At 41.6% G+C, this 12,272-nt stretch overlaps 1 protein-coding gene across 1 annotated transcript; it reads left to right on the top strand.

The window, feature by feature from the left end:
- The first annotated feature begins 716 nt into the window (after positions 1-716).
- Positions 717-8,804, top strand: PHPT1 (phosphohistidine phosphatase 1). The gene is made up of 3 exons (XM_020981836.2): positions 717-942; positions 6,409-6,533; positions 8,502-8,804. Exons 1-3 carry the CDS (start codon positions 777-779, stop codon positions 8,592-8,594), a joined length of 384 nt encoding a protein of 127 aa, XP_020837495.1. The 5' UTR covers positions 717-776; the 3' UTR covers positions 8,595-8,804.
- The last annotated feature ends 3,468 nt before the right edge of the window (positions 8,805-12,272 follow it).

The raw sequence follows: 12,272 nt of genomic DNA, 5'->3' as shown, positions 1-12,272 counted from the left end.
CTGCTTCTTCCAACAATTTATACTCTCCAAACAAGGGCTACACTTCTCTCTTAATTCTACCTCAGGTTGTATATTGATGTCACTATGTGTGCTCCATCCTAAAACTGAAAGCTCCCCCCAGAGGGCTGAATTTGGAGTCAGCCATGAGTTAACCCTGACATCAGGCTTCTGTTAGTGGGCTCTGGCACTTAGTACTTGACTGAACTTGAGTAAGAAACTTTTTCTCTCTGGGCCTCAGTTTCCATGTCTGCAAAATGAAGGGGGATTGTGTTCCTATGACCTGGGCCGTCTGTGTCTCCCTTCACATAGAGCAAAGGGTCTTGAACACAGCAGATTCTGGGAATATTGTTCAGGGAATGAATTGAGTAAGCATCTCTTGTGTGTAATGTGACAGGCTTTCTCCATAAACCTAAAAACAGTCCTCCTACACACAGATCCCCCGAAACCCGAAAATCCTAGTGCACGCAGGGTCCTCCGCCCAAGGCAAAGCAATTTTCCGTTTTCTGGTTGAGAAAATTAAATCGCCTTTCCCCTTCCGTAGTTGAACCTATCCCTTAACGAAACCAACCGCGTGGTCCGTGATCACCTAAGTTCTGATTGGTCAATCACTTCGCTTCTACGATTCGATTAGTTAGTCGGACCGCGATGGAAAGCACTCCGGATAGCGTGATTGGCCACCCTGCAGGTTGCGCCCGCCCTCTACGCGCTGATCAAGGGAAGAAGGAGAAAGTGCGTTGAGCATTGGTGGGAGGGTCCGGTTTGCGCGTTGCGGAAAGATGGCGGAGGCCGACCTCGCTCAGATCCCGGATGTGGACATCGATCCCGACGGTGTCTTCAAGTACGTGCTGATCCGAGTACATTCTGCGCGGGACTCCAACCCCGATGGCCAGGACTGCCCAAGCAAAGAGATCGTGCGCGGCTACAAGTGGGCCGAGTACCATGGTGAGGAAAGACTTAGACGCGGCCATGGGAGTGGGAAAGAGGGGAGGGCGGAGCCTAGGGGAGAGAAGGAACGAGCCCATAGGCTGGGCCCTCAGTGGGCGGGCGGGGCCTAGAGTTGCAGGCGGGGCCCCGAGTAAGAAATCAGGACTGAACCCCACGTGGACCCGAGCGTTGCTCACCTGGGCGATAATAAAACACTCTTTTGGAGATAGTGGATTCCCCCATTTGGCTCCTTCCAGCGGCCGGATGCGTCAGTTCCTGTGCCCTCCTCCAAAATCCCAGTGGCTCCCACTGCCCGCAGAAGGCTGTGCAGTTGTTTTAATCTCAGTAACTACTGTGGTACAGTGGAAAGAGCATTGGATTTGAAGTTTGAGTGCCTGAGTTCAAATCCGTGCTCTGACACTTAACCATCTCGACCTTGGCTAGTCTCTTAACCTCACTGACCCTTATTTTCCTCATTTGTGAAAGGGAGGCATTGGACTGGACAATCCCCAATGCCCTTTCCAGCTCTAGAATATCTAATGTGACTCTCAACACCCACCCTTCATCTCCTACTGCCTTGGGTGCAAGGGCAGTAGCATCCTCATCTTGGTGGGAAGAACACTAGTGTAGTGAAAAGGAACACCAAAGGAGGAGTCAGGAGGCCAAGGCACTCCCCACAGCTCTGCCACTTACTAGGTGTGACTTTGGGAAAGTCATTTCCCATCGATGAACCTCAGCTTCTTCTTTTATAAAATGAGGGTAATTATCCCTGTCCTGTCTTCCTCACTTTTAGGAGACTTAAATGAGAGGTAGTACAGAATCGTGGAAAAAGCATTAGATTCGGAATCAGATTACTGTATTCAAATGCTGGCTCAGCTACTTTTTAACATCAATGCTTTGGGCAAGTCATTTAACCAGTTTCCTCATATATAAGATGAGGAGATTGGTTTAGATGATCTCTTTCAGTTCCCTTCCAACCCTAAATCTATAAAAGTCTATGATAATGGCTCACATTTATATAGCTTTTTCTAAGATTTGCTAGGTTTTACATACAGTATCTTATTTGTTCCTCAAACTAATCTAGTGAGTTGTTATTCTTATTTTACAGGTAGTAAAATTGAGGCTTTGAATTTGCCCAGGTCACAGCTAGTAAATGTCTAAGGTTGGATTCGAACTCATGTCCTCATCCAAAACTAATGAATATTAAGATATACAGCAGTTTATAAACTATAAAGTGCTATTCACACAGAAGGATTGGATTTAGATCCTCTTTAAAGTTCCTTACAGTTCTAACAACAGGTACTAAGGTCTTAGAACAGGTAAGTGGTTATTATAATTATCATCCCTGACATAGAAGAGACATTATTCTAAGGCAGAACAAATAGGCCCTTTCAGAACTCACTACTGTTTCTTTGGAAATTGATTTGGATAATGCAATAAAAATAATATTCAATAAAGAGCCATGGAAACATAGATAGAAAATTAATTGGAAACTAAATAATGTAATACTAAAGAACGAGTGGGTCAAAGAACAGATTATAGAAACAATAAATAATTTCAATAAGAGAATGACAATGAAACAGCATACCAAAGTTTATGGGATGCAGCCAAAGTAGTAGTTAGGAAAAAGTTTATATCTCTGAACACTTACTATGAGTAAAATTGAGAAAGAGCAGATCAATGGATTGGGTATTCAGTTAAAAAAAGTAGAAAAAGGAGCAGTTAGGTGGTGCAGTGGGTAGACCACTGGCCTTGTACTCAGGAGGACTTGAGTTCACATAATACTCACAAGCTGTGTGACTTAAGTAACTTAACCCCAGTTGCCTCACCAAAAAAAAAAAAAAAGTAGAAAAAGAACAAATTAAAAATCCTCAATTAAACACCAAATTGGAAATCCTGAAAATCAAAGAAAGATTAATCAAATTGAAAGTAAGAAAACTATTGAATCAATAATTAATCTAGGAGCAGGTTGAATGGGGGAAAAATAGATAAACCATTTTGGTAATTTGATTTAAAAAAAGAAGAAGAAAACCAAATTACCATTATCAAAAATGAAAAGGGCAAATGCCCCACCAGTGAAGAGGAAATTAAAGCAATAATTAGGAGCTATTGGGAGCAGCTAGGTGGCACACTGGATACAGCACCGGCCCTGAAGTCAGGAGGACCTGGGTTCAAATGTGGCCTCAGACCAAACACTTGACACTTATTAGCTGTGTGACCCTGGGCAAGTCACTTAACCCCAATTGCCTTAAAAAATAAATAAATAAAAATAATTAGGAGCTATTTTGCCCAACTATGTGCCAGTAAATTTAAAAATCTAAGTGAAATGGATGAATATTTACAAAAATGTGTTACCCAGATTAACAGAAGAGGAAATAGAATAGTTAACCCTATCTCAGAAAAAAAAAATTGAACAAGCCATCAATAACCAGATGGACTCACAAGTAAATTCTACCAGATATTTAAAGAACAATTAGTTCCAGTACTATATAAACTATTTGGAAAAATAGTCAAAGAACGAGTCCTACCAAATTCCTTTTATGACACAAATATAGTACTGACACCTAAACCAGGAAGAGTGAAAACAGAGAAAAAACTATAGACCAATTTTGCTAATGAATATTGATGCAGAAATTTTAAATAAAATGCTGGCAAGGAGATTACAGCAACATATCACAACTATCATACATTATGAACAGATGGGATTTATACTAGGAATGCAAGGCCGGTTCAATATTAGGAAAAGCATCAGCACAATTGACCATATAAATAACTTAACCAACAAAAATCATATGATTATCTCAATAGATACAGAAAAAGCATTTGACAAAATACAGCACTCATTTCTGTTAAAAACTCTAGAAAGTATAGGAATAAGTGGAGCTTGCCTTAAAATAATAAGTAGTGTTTATCCAAAACCAATAGCAAGTATTATCTATAACAAGGATAAGCTAGAAGCATTCCCAAAAAGATCAGAGGTGAAGCAAAGATGCCTGTTGTTACCACTATTTTTCAATATTATACTAGAAACACTAGCTACAGCAATAAAAGAAGAAAAAGAAACTGCAATGAGGAAACAAAACTATCACTCTTTGCAGATGATATGATGGTGTACTTAGAGAATCAACTAAAAAACTAATTGAAATAATTTAATTAACAACTTCAGCAAAGTTTCAGGATATAAAATAAATCCACAAAAATCATCAGCATTTCTGTATATTACCAACAAAATCCAGCAGCAAGGGATAGAAAGATATATTCCATTTAAAATATCTGTAGATAATATAAAGTACTTGGGAGTCTACCTACCAAGACAAACTCAGGAGCTATGTGAACACAATTATAAAACACTTTTCACACAAAGTCAGATCTAAACAATTGGAAAAATATTAATTGCTTATGGTTAGGTCCAGCCAATATAATAAAAATGACAATTCAGAGGCAGCTAGGTATGCAGTGGATAAAGCTCTGGCCTTGGAGTCAGGAGGACCTGAGTTCAAATATGGCCTTAGAAACATGACACATACTAGCTGTGTGACCCTGGGCAAGTCACTTAACCCCAGTTGCCTCACCAAAAGATAAAAGGGGGGGCCAAAAAAAAAAGACAATTCTGCCCAAATTAGTATACTTATTCAGTGCTATACCAGTCAAGCTACCAAAAAATTATTTTTTTCAGCAATAGAAAAAATAATAAAATTCATCTGGAAGAACAAAAGGTCAAGAATATCAGGGGAATTGATGGGGGAAAAAAATGTGAAGGAAGATGGCCTAGCCTTACCAGATCTCAAACTGTATTAGAAAGTGGCAATCATCAAAATAATCTGGTCCCTACTAAGAAATAGAGTGGTGAATCAATGGAATAGATTAGATACACAAGACACAATAGCAAATGACCATAGTAATCTAGTGTTTGATAAACCCAAAGATCCAAGCTTTTGGGACAAGAACTCACTATTTGACAAAAACTCCTGGGAAAACTGGAAAACAGTTTGGCAGAAACTAGGTACAGATCAACATCTCACACCATATACCAGGATAAAGTCAAAATGGGTACATGGTTTAGATATAAAGGATGATACTATAAACAAATTATGGGAGCATGGAATAGTTTACCTATCAGATCTATGGATAAGGGAAGAATTTATGACCAAACAAGAGATAGAGATCATTACAGGATGTAAAATAGATAACTTTGATGACATTAAATTACAAAAGTTTTGCAAAAACAAAACCAGTACATCCAAGATTAGAAGGAAAGCAGAAAGCTGGGGAAAAATTTTTATAGCAAGTGTCTCTGATAAAGACCTCATTTCTCAATCAAATTTATGAGAATATGAGTCATTCTCCAATTGACAAATGGTCACAGGATATGAACAAGCAATTTTCAGATGAAGAAATCAAACTATAGTCATATGAAAATGTTCTAAATCACTATTGATTAGAGAAATTAAAATTAAAACAACTCTGAGGTACCACCTCACACCTAGCAGATTGGCTAATATGATAGGAAAGGAAAATAATAAATGTTGGAGGGGATGTGGGGAAATTGGGACACCAATACACTGTTGGTGGAGTTAAGAACTGATCCAGCCATTCTGGAGAACAATTTGAAACTGTGCCCAAAAGGCAATAAAACTGTGCCTGCCCTTTGACCTAGCCATACCACTACTAGGTATGTATCCCAAAGAGATTTTAAAGGGGGGGTGGTGAAGGACCTCATTTTTCAGAAATATTTATAGCAGCTCCTCTTGTGGTAGCAAAGACTTGGAAATTGAAGGAATGTCTATCATTTGGGGAATGGATAAACAAGTTGTGGTATATATGATTATGATGGAGTACTATTGTGCTGTGAGAAATGATGAGCAGGATACTTTCAGAAAAACCTGGGAAGACTGAACTGATGCAAAGTGAAGTGAGTAGAACCAGGAGAACATTGTACACAGTAATAGCAATATTGTACGATGATCAACTGTGAATGATTAGGCTGTTCTCTGAAATACAGGCAATTCTGTTCTTCTATAATATATATATAATAGGTTCTTCTATGGTGAAAAATGCTATCTGCCTCCAGAGAAGGAACTGATGGAATCTGAATGCAGATCCAAGCATACTGGGTTCCTTTTTTAAAACTTTCTTTATTTTTCTTGTTTTGTTTTGTCTGTGTTTTCTTTCATAACATAACTAATATGGAAATATGTTTTGCATGACTGCAGGTGTATAACCTTTATCAAATTGCTTACCTTCTCAATGAGGGATAAGGAGATTGAGAGTGGAAGATAATTTGTATCTCAGGTTTGTAAAAATGAAGGTTAAAAATTGTTTTTTCATGTAATTGGAAAAGAATAAAATATTAAAGCAGAAAAAAAAAGACACATAAAGAAATTGATTTGGAACCCTTTTGGTCAGAGCAGGGCTAAATGGATCTGTGGTAACATCAAGATCAAGGCTGTCTTTGTGATATCATGCTGTTCCCTCTTCCCGCAGCTGATATCTATGATAAAGTGTCAGAGGAAATCCAGAAGAAGGGCTTTGACTGTGAGTGTCTAGGTGGTGGCCGAATCTCCCACCAGAGCCAAGAGAAGAAGATTCATGTGTATGGCTACTCCATGGTGAGCTCTACCTGGAATTATTTTTGCATGGAGAAAAATGTGGTTCCCTTTCTTTAGCCAGAGCCTATATCCCTGACCCTAGCTTGCTGCCTTATAGATAAATTCATTCATTCAGTAAACATTTAATTAAGTACCTAATGTATGCAAAGCACTGGGAGCTGCTAGGGGACATATCATATATTGTGCTACTCTTCATGGGGCTTAGAGTTCAAATGATTCAAACAGATAATATATAACATTACATGATTAGTGCATTAAACAGTGACAAAATATTGCTGAGTGAGATCTTCGAGGTAGTGTGGTCTAGAATGAACCAAGGTAGCCTCTGAGTCAAGAAGACTAAGTCAATTAACTTCTCAATCAGTCAGTCAATAAACATTAAGTATGGAGCCCACGGGTGTCTCTCAAGGTGCTGATCTGAACTGGTACAAGGATCTCCTTACCCTGATGAAATTATAGATCTAATAAAAAATGTGAGATCTGTTTAAGGGGGGAATTTTTATTGCTCTAACTAAATATGTTATTGGTCATTGACTAGAGAGTGTGGATGGCTTAGGAAAACCCATCCCCATTCCTGCAACCAGAGCTCAAAGGACACGTGACTCCAAGCAAAAGGGCACATAGTATATGAAACAAGGTCCAGCTACGAAAAGGCGCTAACTATCATGTGGAAAGGAAAGACATTGTCCCCAGACCTGACCTGAGAACTCTCACCTGATTGTGCACATTGGCCATTCATTTCCCTTGGGTTGGAAGAGCAGGGTAACGCTTCAACTTTCAGCTGACGGCTAGTCTACACTAGGGGATCCACTGTCTCCTTAAAAATTTGGCCTGCCCTTAATTGGGTCACTGGCTCTGTGGTGGTAATTAGGACTATGTCTTTGTCTCCCCTGATCTCTGTAGAGAGGCCATAGTACCTGTTATCTGGTAAGATATTAAGGCCGAGAGACTGAAGGTTCATTTGTCCACTTCCCTTCTTTTGTTTCTTTTCTGTTTCTTCAGGGTTAAGAAATAATAACAATTAACACTTATATGGCACTTTAAGCTCTGCATAGCTCTTTACATATATTATTTTGTTTTAAACAGGGTGCCCCTCTTGTCAGATTCTACACTGGCCCTACCAACCTGTCACTTTTCTTTCTGTCTCTCCAACAGCAAGAGTCTATCCTCCCCCACACTGGCACCCAGAATACCCCTGACCTTAGAGCAGCAAGATCATGTTGCTGGCCTGACTCATGGCATTCAGAGCCTTAGAACTAATTCTGTGATACAATGTAAAGCATGCTGAATTTTTCGTCCTAGGACCTGAGGTTCATATCCTAGCCTTTTGATTTACTTTCTGTGTGATATTTGGCAAGTCACTTAGCTTTTCTGGGCTTCATTTCCTCATCTATAATATGAGGAATTTGGAGAAAAAAGTACAGACAAGCAGGACAGTTTTGAAAGTAATATGTGGAATTTATTATATACTTTTTTTGAAAAGTGAGTAATAGAGATTCACCATTTCACATTCAGTCTTCTTTTTATGTTCTGCTATGTATATGGATATTCCCTTTTTTTTGGTATTAGAGTTCAGAATAAAAAAATAAACTTTAAATGAAAAATAAAAGGGATTAGACTGAGGGTTATAACCTCTCAGGTCCCTTCTTTCTCTAAATCTGTAAATCTGTTTCCCTGTTGAAAAAGGAAAATATGTGTGGGATAGGGAGAAGGTGGAAGGGAAAAGAAGAGGGAAAATGTATGAAAAGGTCCAGAGGCTGAGTCCCCAAGCTTGGGGTGAGAGACTAGTTCCATGCCCTAGAGCTAGGAGTGGAGTTGGAGATTTGCCATCAGCTGTCTCAGGATGTGCTTCGAGGTAGGCATGGGATGTATGGGGCATTATGGTGGATGAGGGTAAGGGCTGTGGGACAGAGGAGTCAGGATCCCTGAGGGACCCAAGAATCTGACAGTATTGTCTCCTTTCTGTAGGGTTTTGGACGTGCTCAACATTCTGTCTCAACGGAAAAAATCAAAGCTCACTACCCCAACTATGAAGTCACCTGGGCTGATGATGGTTACTGATGGGTCCTGCCTTACTGCCTGCCTAGGCTGTCAGACCTGCCCTTGAACTCTTGTCCCCTACCTTTTTGTTGTGTTGTGTTAAGGGGGCACGTTGGTGATATCCTGGTGTTGGCCTCCTGTTGTGCCTTCCACTGCTGTGGTGCCTAACTGGGCCCCAAGGCGCATTCAGGCACAGAGTCCCCAACTGAAATTAAAAGTGCTGGGCCCTGGTTTGTGTGTTTGGCTGTGTCGGACCTTCATTCATCTTCAGTACCCAACACGTATTGAGCACCTGCTGTGTGCAAAGCATTGTTCTGAGTGCTGAAATTACAAAGACAAAAATGAAATTCACCCAGCCCTCAAGGATTTCATATTTTGTTGAGGGGGGATACTCAACATGTATAGAAATAAGTAGATAAAAAGGAATGACAAGAGGGCTCATAACTGGACCAGAGTGGGGAAGAGAATCAGGAAAGACCTCATTTAGGTGAGAGTATCTCTGGGGGCTCCTTTATGATTTTATGGCCATACAAGACCAGAAGGGGTGAGAGCTGCAACCAATATCAGGGCTTAGCCATCAAGAGGTAGCCCTATATGCCAGGTCTTCTGTGTACCCTCGGAAAAGCCCCTCCCCCAGCCTCATGATCTGACTTCCTGCTGAACCAGGCCAGTCCTAAGCTAGGTTTGGTTTGGTTTGTTTCTTCATCTCTGACTCAACCAGTCTCTAATGACAGGAAGAAGAGTCCTTTATCCATTTTTAAGGGGTACAGGGAAGAATGTCTCTAGCATCAATACATTGTTTTCTTCATTCTTGCTGCACCAAGTACCAGAGAACCTGCTGTTCCCTTTCCGTGGGCACCTGACCTCCTGTCCCACAAATGAGCTAGCCAGAGGCCAATGTGGTATGAGCTGGCTCATCCTGGGGCTGAAGGGCAGGAGAGCACCAGTTCAGCCCTTTAGAGCTTGATAAGGAGAGGAGGGGGAACAGCGTCTCCCCCAGCCCCCTGTGCCTACTCTTAAAGGCTTCTTTGCCCCAGTTTATGACCTGATTGCCTCTGCTTGAGGCCACTATCCTCAAGGACATCTTGGGAAGGGGCCCCAGCAGACCTTGCGTAATCGAGACCCAGGTTCTGCCTTTGCTCAGGCTCCACCCAACTCAGTAGCAGTGCCCGTAAGTGTTCCATTTACCTGGATCTGTACTCAACAGTATTTGGTAATTCCCAAAACCCAGGAGACTTGAAAACAGGTATCACTTTCCCTCCTAAGTGTCTCAATTAGTCCCCAAATCCCTTAATGATGGCAACTAAAATGAGGTTGGGGCCACCTGGGTAAAATCAGCCCATATTTATTTTTTTTAATGTTTTATTTTGTTTTTATACCACAGTTATTTCCTGGTATCCACCACTCCTGAAACCCTCCCTTGTGTCAAAGACAGTTAAGCCAGTAGGGACTGCATCTGGAAAAGTATGCCACGTTCTATACGTGTAGTTCCCCACCCCTGCCTAGAGTAGGAAGTTAATGTTTTTTCATCTGTTCTCCAGAACAGATTTTGGCCAATGTAATTAATCAACATACAGCTGCTTTTAAATGTAGTCACCGCTCACGTGGTTCTCCTGGTTCTAAGTCTTCCCATGTTTTTCTGAATTCCTCAACTCTGTGGTTGGTTTCTCTTGGCACAATAATACTCCATTATATTCATATACTACAGTTTGTCCCAACCCCTTCCCAATCAGGGGGCACTCACTTTGTTTCCAGTTTTCCACAAAGTGTTGATATGAGTATTTGGCTATATATGGGGTCTTACTGCTGTGGACTTCTTGGGGTACAATGCCCAGTAGTGGTATCAATGGATAGGAACAGTTTAGTGATTTTTCTCACATAGTTCCAAACTTTTCTAGAATTGTACAGATTTACAGTTATTTATAAATATCTGCTCAGAGGATATAAATAGTTCTCAAAAGAATTGATGTCAGCAGACCACATGAAGAAATGCTTCAATTTCAATAATAATTGTAATATAAGTTACACCTTAGAGTGTAAATGATGACAAAAAACAGAAATAGTCCAGATTGGCAAGGCTGTGAAAAGGTACACTATCTTGTATATAGTTGAGATATCTAATCTTTTTTATAGGCAGGACAAATCCACCTGTTTAATGGGTTGGAGAAGTCCAAGGTAGTATCAGAGCAGAGGAGTAGCCTCCTTCATTCAGTCTTTTAGAATAATAATCACAGTAGGCTAGCATGGGGAGAGACCTGGGGGATCATCGGGCACAACCCTTACTATATAGATGAGATCCAGAGAGGAGAAGTAACGTCCTAGGTCACATTTGGCTGGCAAAACCTAGACTAGAAACCAGGTTTTCTGTTCTCAAGCTGTTCTTCCTCCACTCATGCTGCTTCCTGCTACCTAAATGCATACAAAGAAGCACAGTACATGAGTTGCCATGCATTCCTCTTGAATGAGATGATCAAGTGCTTTCAGGGACCAGAAGCAGGACAGTGGATTTGGCCAGAGCCAGTTGATGGAGGGGAAAATTGGGCAGAGCCTCTTCCCCCATACCATCAGTGGAGTCAGCAATTGCTCCATTGACCACAACTTGTGCTCCAGTGACTTCCCTTCACTACCAATCAATACCAAACTCCCTCCTCTGCCAATTATGTCCCAGCTCCCTTAGCTCAGCCCACAGTCTCTATTTAGCATTCTCCAGCTTCAAGCCACTAAGGCTTTTCTGCCCCGTTTGGGGCACTCCTGCTGCTCATCCCTTCCTACCTAAGCCTGTTGGTCTTAGGCCAATAATCCAACAAATATCCATCTGTGCTGCCTCCTGACTTCCAGCACCTGCTCGGCTTTCTGATAAAAAAGGATTGCCTTTCAACTTGAATTTATTCCTGACTTTGAGGGTCTGACCTTCAGCATCTGCCCCATGGTTGATTGGTTGTTGATGGTCTTACAAGGATGAGCCCTAAGGGCAGAGCCAAGCTTGTGTTTTTTTCATGGGCTAGGTGGAGTGCTGTTGAGTACACCTGAGGATGGAGCTGACCATTACTTCCTAACCTCAGTCCTACTCTTTTGCCCCTCTATCAGGAAAGCACTTAGCCCTGGCTCTTCTTTTCAAAGTCAATTACCAATATACCCAGTGCACCCTTCTGGCTAGTCCATGTCAGGGTGAGTGGCATGGAAATAGGCTAAGGTATTTCTGGAAGTTTGTAGCCTGCTATGTGGGCTCCAGGGATCAATGCAAGCTCAGGCTTAAGTGACCCACCTCTCCCACATCCCATGGGGCCCAAGGGGCACATCCCTCCCCTCCCTGGAATGCATTTTATAGCCAGATGTTGAGCATTGTCAGCGTTGGCTTGAGGGCTGAGAAGGGGGGAGTAGGGAGTCCTAGGAAATGCTGCTTCCCTGGGATCAGCACTGTGTAGCAACAGTAAGCTGATAACTGGGGCAAAGTCCCCCCACTTGGGCTCTCCTAGCTCTATCTGCTCCCTGGTCATTGCACAGTCTGTCTTTCTTCCTGACTCCTCTCATCTGCTCTCTCTCCTCCTCTGCCCCCATTCCTCTTCACACAGCACCCCTCCTCTCTACTCTGCCACTCACCCTCACCTAGACAATTTCCCCTGTCTCAGAGAAAATGTACCTGCTCCTCTCCCTCCTCTTCCTGGCCCCATTTTCAGGTGAGTTGTTAGGGGTGTCAGT

The sequence above is a fragment of the Phascolarctos cinereus genome, unplaced genomic scaffold (assembly GCF_003287225.1).
Source record: "Phascolarctos cinereus isolate Bilbo 61053 unplaced genomic scaffold, phaCin_HiC Scaffold_2;HRSCAF=192, whole genome shotgun sequence".
NCBI classification, from domain to species: Eukaryota; Metazoa; Chordata; class Mammalia; order Diprotodontia; family Phascolarctidae; genus Phascolarctos; species Phascolarctos cinereus.
This window is presented reverse-complemented; position numbering and strand designations above follow the sequence as displayed.